The sequence below is a fragment of the Gracilinanus agilis genome, chromosome 3, assembly GCF_016433145.1.
Source record: "Gracilinanus agilis isolate LMUSP501 chromosome 3, AgileGrace, whole genome shotgun sequence".
NCBI classification, from domain to species: domain Eukaryota; kingdom Metazoa; phylum Chordata; class Mammalia; order Didelphimorphia; family Didelphidae; genus Gracilinanus; species Gracilinanus agilis.
The window spans coordinates 21,013,560-21,032,606 of NC_058132.1; the positions used below are offsets into that span (position 1 = coordinate 21,013,560).

Here is a 19,047-nt window from a genome sequence, read left to right on the forward strand (position 1 = left end):
ATATCATAGGTCAGATGACAGAAATTTGATGGACAGCTGTGCCTTCTCCACCTGTGTAGCACCCCGATGGGACCATTTTCCCAACTCACACATTGGCTCCCAAACCCTCTGTTTGAAGTTTATGTCAAATGATCCATGTGACTCTGCTTATCCTTTAGTGCTGGGCTACAGTACTGTAGATTTCATTCTCTTTGAGGACCTGCCTCCCCTTGCTCAAGGTCTTAATGTTCAACTGGCTGTATGTCACTCCTCTGTAGTCATCAGCCCCTGATGTCTGCAGGAAAAATACAAGGGTTAAGAATGGTCGATAATTATCACTGAGGACCAAGAACAAGAAGCAATAGTGAATCTGATATAAATAAATAGATGACACCAGAGGGAGGATGTGGGGAGCCAAGGAGCCAAGGATAAGACTGAGTTATATCTCAGGAGTGGGATGAGGATGGAGAATCCTCACTGATGGGTCAGTCTATGCTTGGCATGGAGAGAAGGCTCTATTAGTTCTTGAAGTCACCAGTTATGAACATGGATCTCTGTCTCCCCCCCTTTATTTCCAGAATACTGGCACTTGGTATCCTCTTGGATCAATGGAAACAAAATACATTAAGGGAGGTACCATCAGCCAGGGATGCTTTGAGACAAACAAAGGCCAGGGTGAGAAGGTCAGTCTGAGAGTCACACTCATTATCCTTTCCTCACCATGGAAGCTTTCCAGTGGGTTGGGTATGCAATCACATGAAATGGGGTAGAAAATGCAAGAGAGATTGGGGAGGTGAACTAAGCATCCTTGTCTCCTGATAGGTTCTCCTTATGGGGTTCTTGGTAAGAATGATGTCAGGAACAGATTTCAATAGGATCATAGATGGAAGGGACCTCAGATTCTCTAGTGATAGCTCTTCAGATCACAGGTAAAGAAACTGAGACCCTGACACTCTGCCCATTGTTTATTTCCTCACCCACTGGGTGCTGTACATCCTCCTTCTGAACTCACCAAAACAGTAGCGATGATGACACAAAAAGGCCAATAGAAAGAGGAAGAAGAGCATGATGGCACAGCTGAAGATCATGAGAAGAGTTGTAGATCCTGAAGCTGGGAAGGAAACCATTTTTTCAGGCTTCATTGTACTGATGGATTCGTCACCTTTATTCATAGTTCCATACTTCCACCCATGATCAATTCTGTGTAATAAATGCTAAGGACACATGGCCTTCCCTTCTAACTCCCCAAATCTTCTCCCCAAGTCTTACCTTGTCTGAGAGGTATATCCAGCTCACCTGGAAAACAGAATGGTTCATAAGGAAGGGATAAGTTATCTCTTAGAAGGTAAGTTCTCACTCTGGTTCCCTATGACCCTGGAATAGTAGGAAGAAGAAAAATCTCTACTGGTTCCAATTCTCCTCATTTGCAACATTAAAGTAAAGTCTTTATTTGCTCCACTGGGGTAATGAGAGAATATCTACCCCCTGGAGTTGATCCTCTAGAAATGCCCCTCTCACCTTTCACTATAAGCTCCAAGGGGTCACTGGGCTCTGCCATGACTTGGTCAACAGCATCCAGTGATGGTGGCAACTGTAAATCCCAGTGTGGTTGGTGGTCACATAGGTAAAGAGAAATTTAGCCTCATCCTGGATGAATCTCCATTTGTTTCTCATCTCCTTCCTTGTACAGAGCAAACCTCATGCCCCAAGCTGGCCCATGACACAGGAGGGTCACATTCTCCCCTGGGGCCATGATTCTTTGTGGCCAGGCTGAGAGGGAGAGTTTTTATAGTATGTCTGTAAGTTAAATTAAAAAAGCAATAGGGACAAGAACATTTTTTCTTAAAAGGCTATGGTTCTCCATTGACCCCTCTGCTGCTCAGTCATTTCTACAGTCATTTTGGACTCTTTATGACCTCATTTGGAGTTTTCTTGGCAACAATAATGGAGTTGTTTGCCATTTCTTTATCTAGTTCATCTTACAAATGAGGAAACTGAGGTGAACAGGATGAAGTGACTTGCTTAGCTAGTAAATGTCTGAGGTTGTACTTGAACTTAGGTCCTCCTGATTTTTTCCAGGCTCAGTGCTCTCTCCACTACACCACCTATCTGCCCCCTGAAAAAATAAGGTTCTGACTATGCCAGAGAAGGGATACTTCCAGCTTTTGCCTGCATTTTCAGTTTGATCTTTGTCTTGTCATGGGCCTCCTGGGGTCATATGAAGGAATTTGTATCCTCACTTGTGCCTCTCTAAGAATCAGAATCAGAATCAGAAGTCTTCTGTTTCCAGTTCCCTAGGACTCTCCATCAATTCCCGAAACCTCATCTACCACCATCACTCAGCAATGTCCCCTGCCCAGCACATGCCATCCAAACTAACCACCAACTTCAGATCAAAAGGAGCTGTTATCTACCAGCCCTCAGAACACTCTCCTTCTGACTGAAGCATGAAGATGCCCTGAACAATTGGAACAGTGTTGTAGGATGACTTGGAAGAAGAGTAAAGGCCTGATAGGGGGAGCCAAGACTGGCCTTCATGCTCCCTGTGGCCATTCAACAAGAAGAGCAAATAATTGCTGCAAACTGTTCTGTGCAGCCATCCAGCCTGGAAATCTAGGCCTCCTCCAAGTTCTAGAAATAGCAACAGTATAACATCTGTGTAGGCTTTTAAGTCTGAAAAATGCTTTATAAATATTGTCCTCATGACAGCTCTAGAAGGAAGATGAGAAATTACTAAAGTGACATGATTTGCCCAGAGTCACACAACTAGTGTCTTAGGCAGGATTTTAAACTCAGATCATCATGGCTACAAGTCCAGCAGTCTATTCACTAGGCTGACGTAGTTATTCAGTCTTTTCAGTCATTTCTGACTCTTTGGGATCTCATTTGGGAATGTCATGGCAAAGATGGCAACCTTTTTTCCTTCTTAAGCCCATTTTACAGGTAAGGAAAATGAGGTAAGCAGGATTAAATGACTTTCCCAAGCTCATACACCTAGTAAGTATCTGATGTGAGATTGTAATTCAGGAAGATGAGAATTCCTGGTTCCAGGCCCAACACTTTATCCCCTTTGCATCTACCTACCGCATTTTGCCACTTTGACTAGAAGATTTCTTCAGAATTTAGTTTATCTTAAAAGCAACCTACAGAGATGAAGAAAAGAAATTGCCTGTAGCAGAAAAATATAAAGCCAGAAGAACTGATTCTCTCTGTATCCCAATGAAATGAAAGGAAAAAGACCTATCTGTACAAAAATTTTAATAGCAGCTCTTTCTGTGGTGGCAAGTGTAGGGCCAGCCTACACATCAAAGGGGGCTTGGAAAGCTTGAAGGCATCGGCAAAAAAGAAAGGAAACTGAAAGCAATCCAGTACCAACAAGTCAGCCCAGAACTATTCTACCAACCTTTGAGCTGTGTTTTAATTTTATAATTTTTTCTTCATGACCAGTTTTTTTCCACAAGGCTGGCATGAAATAATACACATTACACTTTAAATCTAAACAGCATAGATTCAAGGTCACATGGGAATTTGGCAGGAATAACACATTTTTTCATGTAGATTACTTTTTAGATTGTAATAAGGGAATTTAGATAGGGATGTAAAAGGATTAGGCTAGGGGTAATAGCTGGATGTAATAAGGGAATAGGCTAGAGGTAATAGGGAAATTAAGGCAGAGGTATGGTTGGAATATGGGAATAGGGCAAAGTAAGGTTGCAATAGAGGATAAAGCAGGCAAGGGATTAAAGGTAGAGTGAATAGGGTATATGGCACTGTGGATAGGGGTTTGTGGATCCCTAAGGCAGTAAAGCGGATAAGAAGGGTACTATAGTGGAGGTGGTAAATTGAGGTGATAGGAGAAGTAAGGGAATGACTGAGTTTAGGAAATATGAAAACGGAGGTATAAAGAGTTACAAGGGAGAGGATGAGGTATTTTGGGCAAACAGCTACAGCCTGTGAGAGACTGACTGGGACACAGGATTTGAGACAGAGACACCGAAGGGAAACAGACTTCCAGGCAGGAAGGGCCCTTCTACAGACCAAGGTTGGGGCCAGCCAAGAATGGCTTGAAACTGACTAGAGGGCTGCTAGTCAGTTTCTCAGGTTCACAAAGGAAAAGTCCAGAGGAAGTTTTGAGATTGCACTTCCTCCAAAATGGACACCTCCAATTCCCTTCACAACTCAGAGGCTATATGATTCCTTTCTTCCCTTCTCCCTCTCTTATCAATCAACTAATGAACTAGCCAAGGTTTGATTACTTGACAAACTGGGTTTATTGATTTATAGGTTGATTGGAAAGGATGGACGGGTACAAGGTAAGCCTAACAGCCGCCTAGAGGAAGCTTCAGGTGGGGGAGGAAGACAGGAACGTGAAACTGAGAAAGGACCTGCCTTAACTCAGCTCTCAGGTGGTTTTGTAATCAATAGGGTTAGGAAAGTTGGGTACAATGATTCAATAGATAATTTGTAGCAAGGGTAAGCCCTATTTGACTATTTAAAACTATCAAGTTTAAAACTAACACTCCAGTCTACCCTCCTTTCAAACCCTCACAGAAATTCAGGCAAGGAAGGGAAAATGAAGATGGGGAATAAGGGAGGTTAGGGAGATTCAAAGGAAATAACTAAGCTAACAAATTTTTAAGAGAAAAGCTGTAGAATATAGGCCAGGTTTCAATCCAAAGAAAGAGCTCAGATTGACCCTTCTACTCTCCATGAGTCTCCCAGGTCAACTGCCTTTTCCTCAAGATTCCAAACCCTATCAACTGTCAGAAATACTCTGCAGCAAGGCTTTGCAGGGCTGACATGCACTCTATTTTGACTACAAGTTTAAACAGCATTCAAAGGTTACCAAGACCCAACTTTATCCAAATATTATTTCAATAACAGTCTTTTATTATTCTACATATTTCAAAAAGTAGGGTAAAGTATGAACTTCTAAAACTGTAGGATTAAGTTCAATGAAATAATAAAGTATTTTAAGTAATCTTTTAAGTAACAAAGTAATAAAGTATTTTAAATTGCCATCCTCTGTCCTCCAGATTTCTCAGAAATCAGGAGAAATTAGAAGCAAATTCTATCATTTTGAATGCTGCTTTTGCTGAGGGTATGAAATATTAACTCATTAATTGCTGGTTAATTATAAGGTGACTAGGGGATTTCTTTAAGGGGATTTCTGTATCTAGACTACAAGACTTGGGGCTTTCCTAGCGATATTGATTACAACTATTCCAGTAATAAAAAGTGTTGGTCAGAAGGGAGTCACACAAGGGGGTCTGATTGGGGTTTCCATCCTTCCTGTGGCCTGATTTTCAGATCACAGAATCCATGCATGACTCTGTCATTCTGCATGGATTCGATGGGCCCTTGTCCCCTCTGTGGCCCTTGGCAGGCAAGGAATTGGAAATTGAGAACATACTCCTCATTGGAAATGGAGGGTCTGTTGGCCACTGGCTGTCATATATTTGTATTGGAAGACTACTATGCTATAAGAAATGATGAGCATGAGGATTTCATAAAAACTTAGAAAGACCTCCATGAACTGATGTAAAGTGAAGTAGGCAGAACCAGAAGAACATTGCACACAATGGCAACAACATTGTATGATGAACTATGAATGATTTAGCTATTCTCAACAATACAATGATCCAAGACAATTCCCAAGGTCTCCTGATGAAAAAGCTATCAATCAGGGGCAGCTGGGTAGCTCAGTGGATTGAGAGCCAGGCCTAGAGACAGGAGGTCCTAGTTTCAAATCCGGCCTCAGAAACTTCCCAGCTGTGTGAGCTTGGGCAAGTCACTTGACCCCCGTTGCCCACCCTTACCACTCTTCCACCTAGGAGCCAATACACAGAAGTTAAGGGTTTAAAAAAAAGCTATCTATCTTCCTCCAGAGAAAGAGCTGAGGCAGTCTAAATGCAAAATGAAGTATATTGTTTTACACTTTATTTTCCCATTTTTTTTGTTTTATATGGGTCTTCTTTCCCAACTTGACCAATGTGGAATATGCTTTGCACAATCACACACATAATCAAAATATTTACCATCTCAGGGAGAGTGAAAGAAAAGAGAGAATTTGGGACTCAAAATTTTAGAAAACAAATGTAAGAAGTTGTTATTACATGTAGTTGGGAAAATGTAAATACCTTTTTTAAAAAGAAAGGACAAGGGCAGACTTATATGAATTGACCCAAAGTGAATTGAGTAGAGTCAGGAGATTATTGGACACAGTAACAGAAAGCTTGCAATAATGCTTAATTCTGAACGACTTAGCTACTCTGATCAATACAAAGATCCAAGACAATTCAGAAGGATTCATGGTGAAGGACTGTCCTCCAGAGAGATAACTGGTGAATTCTGAGTACAAACTGGACTATAGTTTTCTCACTTCCTTTATTTTTCTTGTTTTATTGTAACATGACCAATATGGAATTATGTTTTGGATGATTTCACATCTATAATGGATATCCTATTGCTTGCCTTCTCAGTGGGTAGGGAGTGGCTAGAAGGAAGGAGAGAATTTGGAAGTTGAAAATTTTTTAATGTTAAAAATGAATAAACAATTTTGAAACATTAAAAAACAAACCCAATTACCATCATCATGATCATATAACAATCACTGTTCACAGCTCCCTGTCAGGAATTCTTAACTCTGTATCATTAATGGTCAATACAGCTAAGCTACGTCTGGAGGGCCTCCTGAAAAATGTCCTCTCCCTGCTTTTAGGGAATTAGGTTTGAGTGACCTGGTTTTGAATGGGGTTTTGGCAAAGACTGTGCATCTGCCCCAGCAGTCCTCCTCCTATCCTGGGTGCCCATGGACCTGGCCCATATTGAAGGGGCAACATGGGGGGCCACAGCAGAGCTCCCATATTAAGACCCACACCTGAAACTTTAGGATTGTCTCAAGTATGCAGAAGAAACTCTTTGAGTTCTGCCTTTTTGGTAATGGAGTCTGAGAGAACCACCCTATTTTGGCCCATGGACCTTGTGTGATTCTTTGGCAGCACTTAAAAGAGCAGCACTCAATTCTCCTTAAGAGGCAGAGGCATTTCTGGGCTATGGACGGATGTCACCATGATTTAAATAGCTGAGGACAGGCAGGGTCACTGCATCGATAGGATACTTCCACTTTCACCTCCCTAATGTGGGCTGTCATTCTTCCTCCAGTGCTTCTGAGGGGATGCTGATGAGCACAGAACCCAGCTCCAGCAGCAGTGGTTCTCTTGGGGGACAATAAAGCTCATGGCCCATCTCGGGGAAGTCTCTGTCTTAGTTGTTGCTTGAATCGCTTTAGGTCTTTCCAACAACATAGGAGATCAGAGAGGAATCTAGCAGCAGCACCTCCCACAAGGCTTCCTGAACACAGGACAATGGCAACCCAAGCCCCAACATCCTTCTACAGAAAAGAACAGCAGGGCCTGCCATTCCAAGAGAGGGAGATTCAAGAGAAAAGTGTTTCCTCCTCCTTGAAGGGATGACAGCCAAGACCTGCCTAAGGAACTACCAGTGTTGTGGATAAGAGTGGGACAAGTCTTTTGGATCATTTCAGTCACCTGTGAGCAGCCTGGGGAGACACCTTAGGGGAGTGGTCCAGTGAGGTTTTAGGGATTGTCTGGGGTGATCCTGCTCCATGACGTCACTATTGTTTTCTTAGAAGGGGTTAACCAAGCAGCATTTGTGCTGCTCCATACTGTGGTTCTTCCTTCTCCCATATTTCTAGAAATGACTCTTCAAGATGGGTTCTGATTGAGGCATGCCAAAGGCCCTGAAGAAGGTCTGCCCATTCGGCCATTTCTCTCTTTAAGCTACAAATACTTCGATATGGACTAACGTTGAGTCAATGCCCAGAACTCTATTTGTGCCTAAATTGAAGAGTTTCCTCTGCAGTATTTGTATTTCTTGGTCATGCCCATTAGCCAGGGCTGTGCTCCAGATCTCGGTCCTCCTCCTCTCTTTTTCCTGTCTCCCCACATCTCACTTGCTAATGCCATCACTTCCCAAAGGCTCAGTTATTAGCTCTATGCCTGTAGTTACTTGATGGATGTTTCCAGCCCTGCTCTCTATCTCCTAAACCACAATTCTGTATTATCCACTATCCAGGCAGCTTGGGGGACAGGGCACAGAGCTCTGATCTTGGAGGCAGCAAGATGAGTTCAAATTCTGCCTTCACTGCTTGCTAACTCTGAGTTCCTGGGCAAGACACAAATCCTGCATGCCTCAGTTTCTTCCTCTGTAAAATAGGGAGAATAACACCTACCTTCCAGAATTGCCATGAGGGCTAAATGAACTTCTAAAGCATTTTGTCAACCTGAAAGCACTTTAGAAATGTTATTCTTATTGTAGGCACTGAAGTCACCAAAAGCAAAGAAATAAACAAAAAGTGATGGGAGCAGGGTTTTCTCTGTGGAATCAGCAGCCAGGAACATGGGAAGCTTGAAATCAATGCTTATTAGCTGTGATCCGGAGTTACCCCCTCCCCGTGGGCTCCTCTTCCTCTTGAGGTCATCCTACCACAGGGGATCCTAACCTGGGTGCAGGAACTTTTATGTATGCACGTATGTGAACACACACATACACAGACACTCACATATAAACATACATGTATCTATACTTCTCTATTCTGATATTTGTATCACAATTCATTTAGTTTTCTTTACAACTCTTTCCATTGTATTTTATAGATTTAAAAACCTCATTCTGAGAAGGAGCCTCAGGGTTTCCCCAGACTGCCACAGACAACATGACACCACTAAGGAGAAGAACTTGTACCCTTGAACCAGCCCTGATCCTGCCCAGTGGACTCCTTCCAATCCTCAAGCCACCCCTTCTTCCTCTCATTCCTCTATCCTGCACAATGGAGCCACATCCCCTTCTCACCTTTCACCCAGATCTCCAGGGCACTGCTGGCCTCTGACTCTCTTTGTGGGTCCTGGGATCCAAAGTACTTGCAACTATAGTTCCCAGAATCCTGAGCTGTCACCCACGGTAGGCTGAATTTGGCCCAGGACCCAACTGAAGTGTGGCTCTTCAAAGGCTGTGAATTCCCCTCCTTGAGCAGAAGGTATGTCCATTGCTGTGGAACTAAATCTTCGCTGTCTGGCTTCTTGCACTTGAGAGTCAGATTGCTCCCTGGAGCCATGATAAGGTCTCTGTCAGCTGAGAGAGTGGCCTTGGGGAGAGAACCTGGAAGAGAGAAGACACTGAACTAGGAGTCATAACACTCAGGTTCACATCCCAGCCCTGCTTAGAACTGTCTGAGTGACCCTGGACAAACTCCACTTCTTTAATTCCCAATGCAGTCATCTATAGAAGGACCCAATAATCTCTGGTCCCCTCCAAATCAATAAATCTCAAAGAGACATTTTCATGTTAAATTTCAACTCACACCTTCTTTTCCCCAGCATTGATGACTCAAAGGGGGGAAATCATCTGATTAATTAACTGATCTAGGCTTCCCCCCTTTCCTTTTAACCCTTGTGAACTGCAGAAAGGATCAGCATTGAAGCTAAGAGCTTGGCTCAGAACATATTTGAGAAGTCACAGGTCCCATCACTGACATTTACTTATTACTGTGTCTGGGCAAGCCTCGACTTCTCTAAGACTCATTTCCTCATCTCTACAATGATAATTAGAGATTTCAAAGCTGGATGGCTGGAAGGATGATTGTATCCTTAATGGAAAGCAGAAAGTTAGGAACCTTTCCGAGGAAGGAGGAATCTGGGTTAGCATTTGCCAGTTTTAAGAGAATTAAAGTCTAAATCATTCAAGAGGTCCCATGCTAAGACAGGGTAGGGCTGGATAGTGATCTGGAAAGCACTGTTGATTTAGTCCAGAAGAGATGATGCAATTACTAAGAGAGTATGGATAAAGAAGAGAAGAGGACCAGGGACAGAGACTTGTGGAATACATTTATATGAGGTCATGGTAGAGATCGTGATTTAAAGAAAGAGACCAAGAAGATGTAGCAAAGTGAAAAGATCGCTCTGGGAAGAGGGAGTATTAAGGAAGAAAAGGAAACCACCAGTGTCAAGAACTGAAGAGAGGCCAAGAAGGATGAGGAATGGGAAAAGGTCATCTGATCTTTCACAGAAAGAAAAACTGGGCATTTAGAAAAGAGCAGCTTTGAGTGATGAGGGCCAAAGGCAGGCTGAGAAGTGAGTGGCAGGAGAGGGACCTGAAATAAAGAATATAAATGACTTTGGATGCATATTTGCCTGGGACATGGAGGAGAGAAAAAAGAGCCCAAATCAAGGGAATATTTGTGTCTATTTTCATATGTGGGGAGAATTGGGGGATTTTGTTGTGCTTAGCTTTTTAAATAGCAGGAAAGGGACAAAGTGATGGGGAGAGCCACTGAAGGCTAGAATATGGGGAAGAAGACAGTCATGAGAATGAATTTGTCAGAGAAGATGGGAGGGGTTGGCCAAGAAGAACAGAAAGACCACCAGAGAAAGGCAGAATGTCTCTCCTGTACAGAGCACCAATGGGCACATAAACTGGTTGGGGAAAGAATGGTGGTGTTTGAGACCAAAGAAAGTGGCTTCAAAGATCATTGCTTTTCTCTTCATCTTTATATTCTTTTTCAGACATGGGGTTATTTAAGTATTCTACTTCCTCTTTTGTCAATAAAGTAATTTATACTTTTTACCTTTACCTTCTGTCTCATTATCTCAATCCTCAGAGAGGAAAGGGACAAGGACTAGACAATTGGATTTAAATGATTTGCCCACAGTCACATAGACAGGAAGTTTTTAAGGCCAGGTATGAACCCAGGACCTCCCAGTTCCAAATCTGGTGCTCTGCGCAGTGTTCCATCTAGCTCTCCCTCCATACATGATTGGTATTGATATTATTTCACTGTTTCTAGTAGCTTTTATCATGATATAATTTCCTTCCTTCCTATTTTAATTACACCAATTTTTACTTTTGCTTTTTTTAAGATCCTGATTGCTATCTCCTTTTTTTTACTTTGGCTCAAGCCCCTAACTTTTACTCAATGTTTCCCTGCTCTAAATGGGCTCCTTCTAGGCCTCATTTCATGTGTGTTATGTGGAGATGCAAAGCATCTCCTGCAAAGATACAGGGACTGCCTCACCCAGAATTCCAGGGGACCCCCCTGGAGAACTTTGGGTGAGGGGCAGTTGAGAAGGGTTTGAGACAGTTACTTTGTGGAGGTTGAAGTGAGCAGATACTCTGCTTAGTACTCCAGACGTGGGGGTTCACCTGAGGTGGCCATTGTAGCATAAGCCAGTGGTTTCTACTTATAGGGTTAGCCTGTTTGTTATTATTATTCTTCATTAATATCAATATATAATTACTTAGTGATTAGAGAGTAAAGATATTCATTAATAGCAAGAGTGCCAGTTTTAGTTAAGTGCTTCATCCCCTCCTGTGAGGAGGGGGGAAGGGCAATTTCAATCTAACAGTTCAGGGTCACCTTTCCTTATTCAAATACCTTCATTAACCTCTCTAGTTTTCCTTGTTATTACTTAATATAACCTTTATCTTCAAATCTGTGCCTGGTAATCATTTGGGAGGATACTCACAACTCAATCTGGACATCTAGTTTGAATCCTGTCTGCTGCCAGTTTAAGAAGATCTTCTCTGTCCTCAACAGTTAGATAGCTAGCTCCTATATACTCCTCTAACTGACCTGTGAGGAATATAAATTAAAGAAAAGGAACATCATTGGGGTTTCAGCCATAACAGAAACTTACCAGAAGAATCTCATTCCTGTTTTCATTACCCAACTGAAACCAGCAACTGTTTAGGGGGAGGGGTTTGAGAGCCAGGAGTGTTTAGCCCCCTCCTTTCCTCACGGAAGCCTGTCAATCTGTGGCTCTTGACTTGAAGCTCTAATATTGGCCCTGACACATTATCTGCTTCTCCAAATTATCTGTTATTATCATCATAACATGTGATACTATCCTTATCTGTTTTAGACTCTAATAAAGGAAGTAGTATTGTTCTAAGCGAAATAGCTGTCTGGGGAGGCTTTCCAAATGGCTCAAGAAAGAAGAAGAGCAAAAGGTAAAGGAGAAAGAAAAAAATGAAAAATGAAGAGAGCTTTTCTCTTCACTTTAAAAAGCAAGGTCAAACAAGCTGGCCCTCCAGCTCCACTTTAAGCTCTAAATCATGGCTCTCCTCATGGTATATGGCTCTGGGGATTCATGGCAGTCCTGCTACCTCTTGGAGGCTTGCTTTGCTCCCCTGAAAAACAGGAGGGTAAAGGAGAACAATGTACCACATCATCAACAAACATGGCATATATATAGGGCTCAAAGTATTTGTCAAGCACCTACCATGTGTCAGGACCTGACTAGAACTACAAGATAAAAGCACATCATTTTTGCCCCCAAGGAACTTATCTGTTTATCAGGGTAGACTGCAGACAGATGGATAAATCTATGTGAAATACCTAAAAACAAATAGAAAGGAAACTTGGAGGGGAAGGTACTAATTAGCCAAGGGTAGGGTGAATGGAGGGCTAGATCTTTTGCAGAATGTTAGATGAGGAATGCTAGATGAATCTTAGAAGATAACAGGCATTACAGAAGGAGGAAACATGGGAGATAGCCAGTATAAAGTCTTGGATGTGGACAAAAGAGCTTATTGTATGAGAAAAGAATAAGAGAGTTTCTATTTGATGGGGTCACTGGAATTGATGGATTGGGAAGATCATCGACTTGCACAGGAAGGAACATCAGAGGCCATTCCATCCAATCCCCTAATTTTCTAGATGGGAAAGGGGCTGAGACAGGCTTAGGGAGGTGCCCTGGTTTATAGTGCTAGAGAGGATCAGAAGCAGGATCTGAACCTCTTTCAAGTTTAGAATTTTTGCCAGAGGGTGAAAGGATCAAGGAGAGAGTTTTCCTCACTCATTTAGCATGTTAAAGGGCAGAAGAAATCTGTTGGGCTTCAGTGGTACAGCGGTAAGCAGGACTCTGGCATCAGAGCCAGGTGAGCCTAAGGACACGAGGATGCCAAAGGAATGTCATTGCAGGAAGGGACACCAGAAGCAGTGGCTAAGGGGTCAACATGCCAACTTGGAGTGGCCTGGTTATTAGTGCTGAAACAAGCAGCCAGTTAGGCCTGTGGGGCTCAAGATGTTTCCCCCATCATGTCCCAAGTGCTTCCTCTTGGCTTCTTCTTTCCTGACATCCTCAGCAGCCAGAGTATTGGGAGAAACACACTTTGCCAAACTTAAAACATTATGAGGATATGAGTTATTATTATAAGACACTGTATTGGTATTCATTGTAACATAATCATAACTGAACACTTGGAGGTGGTTTTTCTGGTCATCACAGCCACTAGAATTCTGAATTAGGACCTCCTGCACTCCTAAAAGGAAGCTCATTCTGCTACTTGGATACAATTATCACGTTTAAATTTTCCAATGAGACATTGAATCCAACTTTCCTGGAGCCCCTGGGGCCAGCCATAGACTCACATTTGCCCCCAGGAAGCCCACAGACCTCTTCACAGCACAGGGAGAGATCAATGAAAGGAAAATAGAGCCCCACAACTTTGGCAGGTCCCTTGTCTCCCCGGCTCCTTCAGCTTTTACCCCCATGATGCTCTGGAAGTGACTTCTTCCAGCTCAGCCAAGCCACCCACTCAATCCTCATTCTTCTGGAGTGATGAAGTGACTCTCTACTCTCCGCTGGGGGAGAGAATGTGGGGGAAAGGACTCACCCTCCTGGGCTTGGATCCTGTGGCTCAGATATAACCCTATCAAAGAAAGGTCCAAATGAGTCAAGTCCCAGATCAGCAGCTGCCATCTCATCCCACATGTTCCTCCCACATCATTAAAGAAACCTGGAGTCTACTTTTTTCCTGGGAAGCCATTCCATAAGCAAGAATAGTCTCCTCTTTCCCCCACTAACTCTTGTCCATGGGTATTCCCTAAAACCAGACCCCAAACTTCCCTCCCTGAATCTGGTGCAATAGGGACTGACTCTCAAGCAGGCTTCTCTTTAGCCTTCCACAAGCCCTGGTCGTATCCCTGCCCATGTGAGCCTCCTTCTGTCTGTCATTGTTTTCTATCCCTCGTTCTCTGATCCCTCCATCTTCTTAGGTTCCCCTCTTAGGTAGTGTGAATCAATACTTGGATTTATGGGCAGAAGCCCTGAACTGGAAGCTGGTATTGGAAGCCCCTTACTAACTGTATGAACTTGGCAGAAATCCTTCAGTGCCTGGACAGAATAACACTGTCCTGTGTAGCTGCCAGGTTAGTGTAGGAATGATGGATGCCCAGCCATTTCCAGAACTGGAGAAATGTCGGCTCTTTTTATTAGGGGAAGGAGCAGGGCAGGAATCAATGAGGAAGTTATGACAAGATGACCAGGTGATGGAGGATGCCATCAAAGGCTATGCTCAGGCAGGCACACTTTCCCTAAAATGATCCCTTAGGCTCCTTTGGCACCTGTGATTCCAGCATGTGGACTCGAGTCCCAAACTCAGTGGATGCCACAGAAATGGGAGAAGGAGGTTGCAAAGAGAAATTCTACATGAAGACTAATGGGTTGCTCCATCTAATTACAATATGAAACCAAAACCTCGCAAATGTCTATTAATTTCAAGGCACTATGCCCTGAGGTGGAGGGTAACAGCATCTCCTACCAAGCTGGTGAACCCATGGCATGAGAGCTGGAGGGGGCTGCTTCCTTCCCCCTCTCCATGCNGTGCCATACATATGTCTCAGAAAGGAATGAGCTATAGAAATGTGAGTTCTTGTTGCTACTTTTATTCTTGTTATTACAGCTAGTGTTATTACACCAGTTCCAGGCTTTCCTAGGCTCTGACACTGGTCCACTGATCATGATGGCAGCACTAATTCCACGTTAACAGCTCCTACAGTCCTGCAAATGAATTCCTTATGCAGCCTGGAAAAAGCTACCTTGCTTTTGGATGTCTTGTCCTTGAAGATGTGGAGGCAGTCCATCTTTTTCGGGAGCCCCTTGGACAAAAGGGTCATATATAATTCTCTTCTCTCCCCTCAAAGGAGCACCAAGAAGTGTGCAAAGGGAGGTCCAAGAAAAAGAAATCACAACCGGCATCTAAGAGCAACTCCCCATTCTACTCCTCCTACCTGCTCTCTTCCTCTTTGGGAGCCTCCAAGAAAAACTCTAGTGAACCCAACAGAAACTCCCCTTCCATCCTACTCCTTAAAGGAGTTCTCAGTGCAGAACCATGAGGAAGAAGGGCAGGAGGAGACCATAGGGAAGAGTCAATTTCCTCTCCTCTAATGCTCTGAACCAGACATAGTTCTGTGAAAAAAGACCCATATAAGATAAAGGACCCACATTGTCACCCTTTATCACCCTCCACTCAAAGGCCAATAAAAGAAGCCTGGATTCGTTGCCATCTGGGCTGCCTTTCAGCAATACTGTGTAGCCTCCTCTTTCCTCCAGAACTCACCAGCCCTGGAGCATCTCCAAGCCCTGCTCACTTCTTCTCTAACTCCAGTTCCTCACACTCACTAAGGTAGAGGGGGAAAGTGAGAGGGAGGGGCATGATATCCCATCAGCCATTTCCATTTCCTCCATAGATTGGTCTCAGCTACCTGGAAGGAAGGGCCAAGAATAGCTGGTGGCTGGCCCAGGATGTGGTGGATTTTATTTTTCACTAAACTCTTCTTAGCTAGAAATAAAAAGATAGAAGGCAGAAATGTCCATGAAAAGGAGACCCCAAAACAGGTAAGATTTAGCTTGCCAAGCAACAATTACTGTTACAATGGAAGGTATTATATGAATATGTGTTCTTGAAAGGATTATATTATAGGGTGATCACAGCATCATCCAAGTGTTTCTTCTTGGTTCTCTACAGGCAAGAAAGTACACAAAAAAGTCAAAGGGAGCACTCTGAGGGGATTCCAGCTGACCAAATATGCCAGGAAAGTCAATGAATTTTTTCCTGCTTATAAGTTCTACCTATTCAAAGATAATAAATGTATTCACTGTGGACATAATGAAGAGATGTTTAGATTCACATATGGTAGAGGGTCATATTAGTAAAGATCCCTGAGAAATGAGACTAAATAACAGAAGATTTGCATCTCTCATTTGATGCTTATTCCACAGCAGACACACATGAAACATAATGGTGGCTAGAGTGATTCATTCTACTGAAATTATTCTCTCTTGGAATATCCATCCACTGGGGAATGGCTGAAGAAATTGTGGTATATCATTGGGCTGGAATATTACTGTACTATAAGAAATGATGAGAAGGATGATTTCAGAAAAGAACTGAAGAGACTGACATGACCTGATTCAAAGTGGAGTGAGCAGAGCCAGGAGAACGTGGTACACAATAATAGCTCGATTGTAAAGATGATCAAGTGTGAAAGACCTACTAATACAATGATCCAGGACAATTCTGAAGGGCTTGGGAAAAAGAATGTTATCCACTTCCAGAGAAAGAACTACTGGAGTCCGAATGCAGATGAAAGTGGCATGGGACTCTGGGTTTTCCCTTTGGACACTCCAAATACTAGAAGTGCTTCAGGTCAAACTGTAAACAGGAAAATTCCTTTCCTTCCTTGTTATTCTTGTTAATACTGAGGAAAAGGTGACCCTGGACATCAAAGACTCACAATAAGGAAAGACCCTTGAGAAAAATATTCTCCTTGGATTCTCCCCTAGATTCCAAGATGGACACTGATACCCTCAGGTTATATCTAGGAATCTGCTTGTCCCCTAATCTATGAGGGTCACCCCCTGTGTCTTTGGGACACAAACCCCAGTCAGATGGCAAACATTCCCTCACTCCTATCTAATCTCATTCCATTCCCTCATTTCTGGTCACCAAGCCCCTCTTGTCAAAAGAGAAAAAAAGGCAGAACACATCCCCTCGAGGAGACAGAGTGAAATCCCTGCACACTGTCCTCCCTGTCAAATTCAAAATGAATTCCAAATTAATAAATTTCTCTTTTTATTTCTAAGCTAAGTTTTGTAGTCTTGCCTTCTTGAAAACTTCCCAAACCCCAGGGATTCACCTCAGATTCCCCACCACAAAAGTAAACTATTTTTCATGTTATCTCATTTGAGTTTTTCTTTGGGGATTTTGAACTTATTATGATTTAAACGTATATATCTCTCAACAATGATGGATATGGAAAATATTTTCCATGAACACACATATATACCCAAGATCAAATTGCTTATAAAGGGATAAAGACAATTTGGATCTCATAATTTCAGAAAATGTATTTTGAAATTTATTATGTATATATAATTTGGAAAAGGAAACATTTTTTAAAATACTGTCTCATCTCTGTCTTTTTCTCCCTCTATTGTTTTCAATCTCTTTCTATGTCTCCATATTTTTCCTCCCCAACCTCCTCTTTCAGTTTTCTTTGTCTGTGTCTTTCTCAATCTGTCTTTCTGTCTCAGGATCTCTATTTCCCTCTCTGTTTTGACCTTTCTCTATTTCTGTCTTTCTCTGTGTCTCACTTTGGGTCTCTTTGTCTCTGCCTCTCTGTTTCTCTGTTCTGTGTGTTTCTCTCTGCCTACTTGTCTCTCTTTGTCTCTGTCCCTCTCTACCTCTCAGTTGTTCTCTCTGTCTCTGTCTGTCTCTCTGTCTGTCTCTCCCTGCCTCTTTGCCAAAGTTAGATGCATCTTAGGTAAGATTCCATTGCATTTTCTGGGGAAAGAACAGAGAAAACCTGAGGTCCACAGATAGATACTCTGATACTCTAGTGAACCTGTGATCTTATCCAAGTCAGTTTTCCACCCCAAAATGTACATTATATGGCATTCTTCACTGCTAATCCAATTAAAGTTATGTCAATGACCTCATACAAATTCAAACAGTCATACATGAAAACAGTCAAAGTGTTGATTAGATGCCTACTATGTTCCAGACACTGTGCCTCGAGCTGTTGATACAAAGATAGACAAAAGACAGTCACTGTCCTCGAGGAGCTCCCCGTGTAATGAGGAGACACTATGTTAACAACTATGTTCCAACAAGCTATATGCAGGATCAGTTGGAGATTAGCAATAGATGAAAGGCACTAGAATTAAGAAGGAATCAATTAATAAATAATCAATTAATAAATAATAAACAATAAATTAATGATAGATGATAATAAATAAATCCATTAATAAATAACAAATTAACAAATTAATAAAAAATAAAAATAAAACTCAACCAATAAATAATAAGTGTTGGTAGTGGGTAATCAAATAAGTAAATAATAATTAATTGATTTTAAGCTGTAAAATGCACAGTAAGACAGAAGTAAAACAGCCCTTGTCCTCCAGGACCTTACATTCGATGAAGTTTGAGAATATATCCATATATAGATGTAGAGGGGAAAAACATGTGGAATGTCTCCAGCTCAGTTGATGCAGTCAAGGAATATTCAAAAAGTAGAATCAAGATTTGTTAATGAGGTGTTTAGCGGACCATAGAAATATGCCTACACCCTGTTCACTTAGGAGGTACACATATACCTAATCTAAATTTGATTTCACTCCTCCCATAGAAATTGTTTATTTGCACCCCATAATAATACACCTCCAATTTTTTAGAGGGGGAATGGTAATGGTAACTACCGTGACTAAAGATTTTTGCAAAAAAAAGTATTTGAGTTTATTGGTTGATCATCAATGGTAAACACACTGGTGGGGACTCTGAGCAATAGTAATAGGGGTAACCTACTACCAGGGTTACACCTAGAACCTGAGGTTATAGCTGCTCTCTCAGATCCAACCCTCAAATTAAAGTTAAACCTGGGGCAATAGCCCAGAGCAGATGTGACATAGTTGTGTCGATTGATGATTTGGGTAGAGACAAGTAGCTTTTTCTCTAAACGATGATGTTTGAACTTATTAGTTCAACAGAGAAAGACAATACAGACCTGAACTGTGATACAGGAATGAATAGGGTAAAGGTGACAAATAGGAGTGGTATTGAGTGGGAAATAACATAATATATATAAACATACAAAAATCATATATACACATTTCTGTGTTCATGCCTATGTGTGTGTCTCTCTCTTCTCTCTTCTCTGTCTCTGTCTCTGTCTCTGTCTCTGTCTCTGTCTCTGTCTCTGTCTCT

The 19,047-nt window shown here is 42.2% G+C and overlaps 1 protein-coding gene across 1 annotated transcript; it reads right to left on the bottom strand.

Moving 5' to 3' along the window:
* Positions 1-154: 154 nt before the first annotated feature.
* LOC123240834 (immunoglobulin alpha Fc receptor-like) lies at positions 155-14,923 on the bottom strand. The gene is made up of 5 exons (XM_044668551.1): positions 14,884-14,923; positions 13,675-13,797; positions 8,854-9,159; positions 957-1,090; positions 155-274 (listed from the first exon to the last, which is right to left on the bottom strand). The coding sequence occupies exons 1-5, from the start codon at positions 14,921-14,923 to the stop codon at positions 155-157; spliced, it is 723 nt and encodes a 240-aa protein (XP_044524486.1).
* Between the last annotated feature and the right edge of the window lie 4,124 nt (positions 14,924-19,047).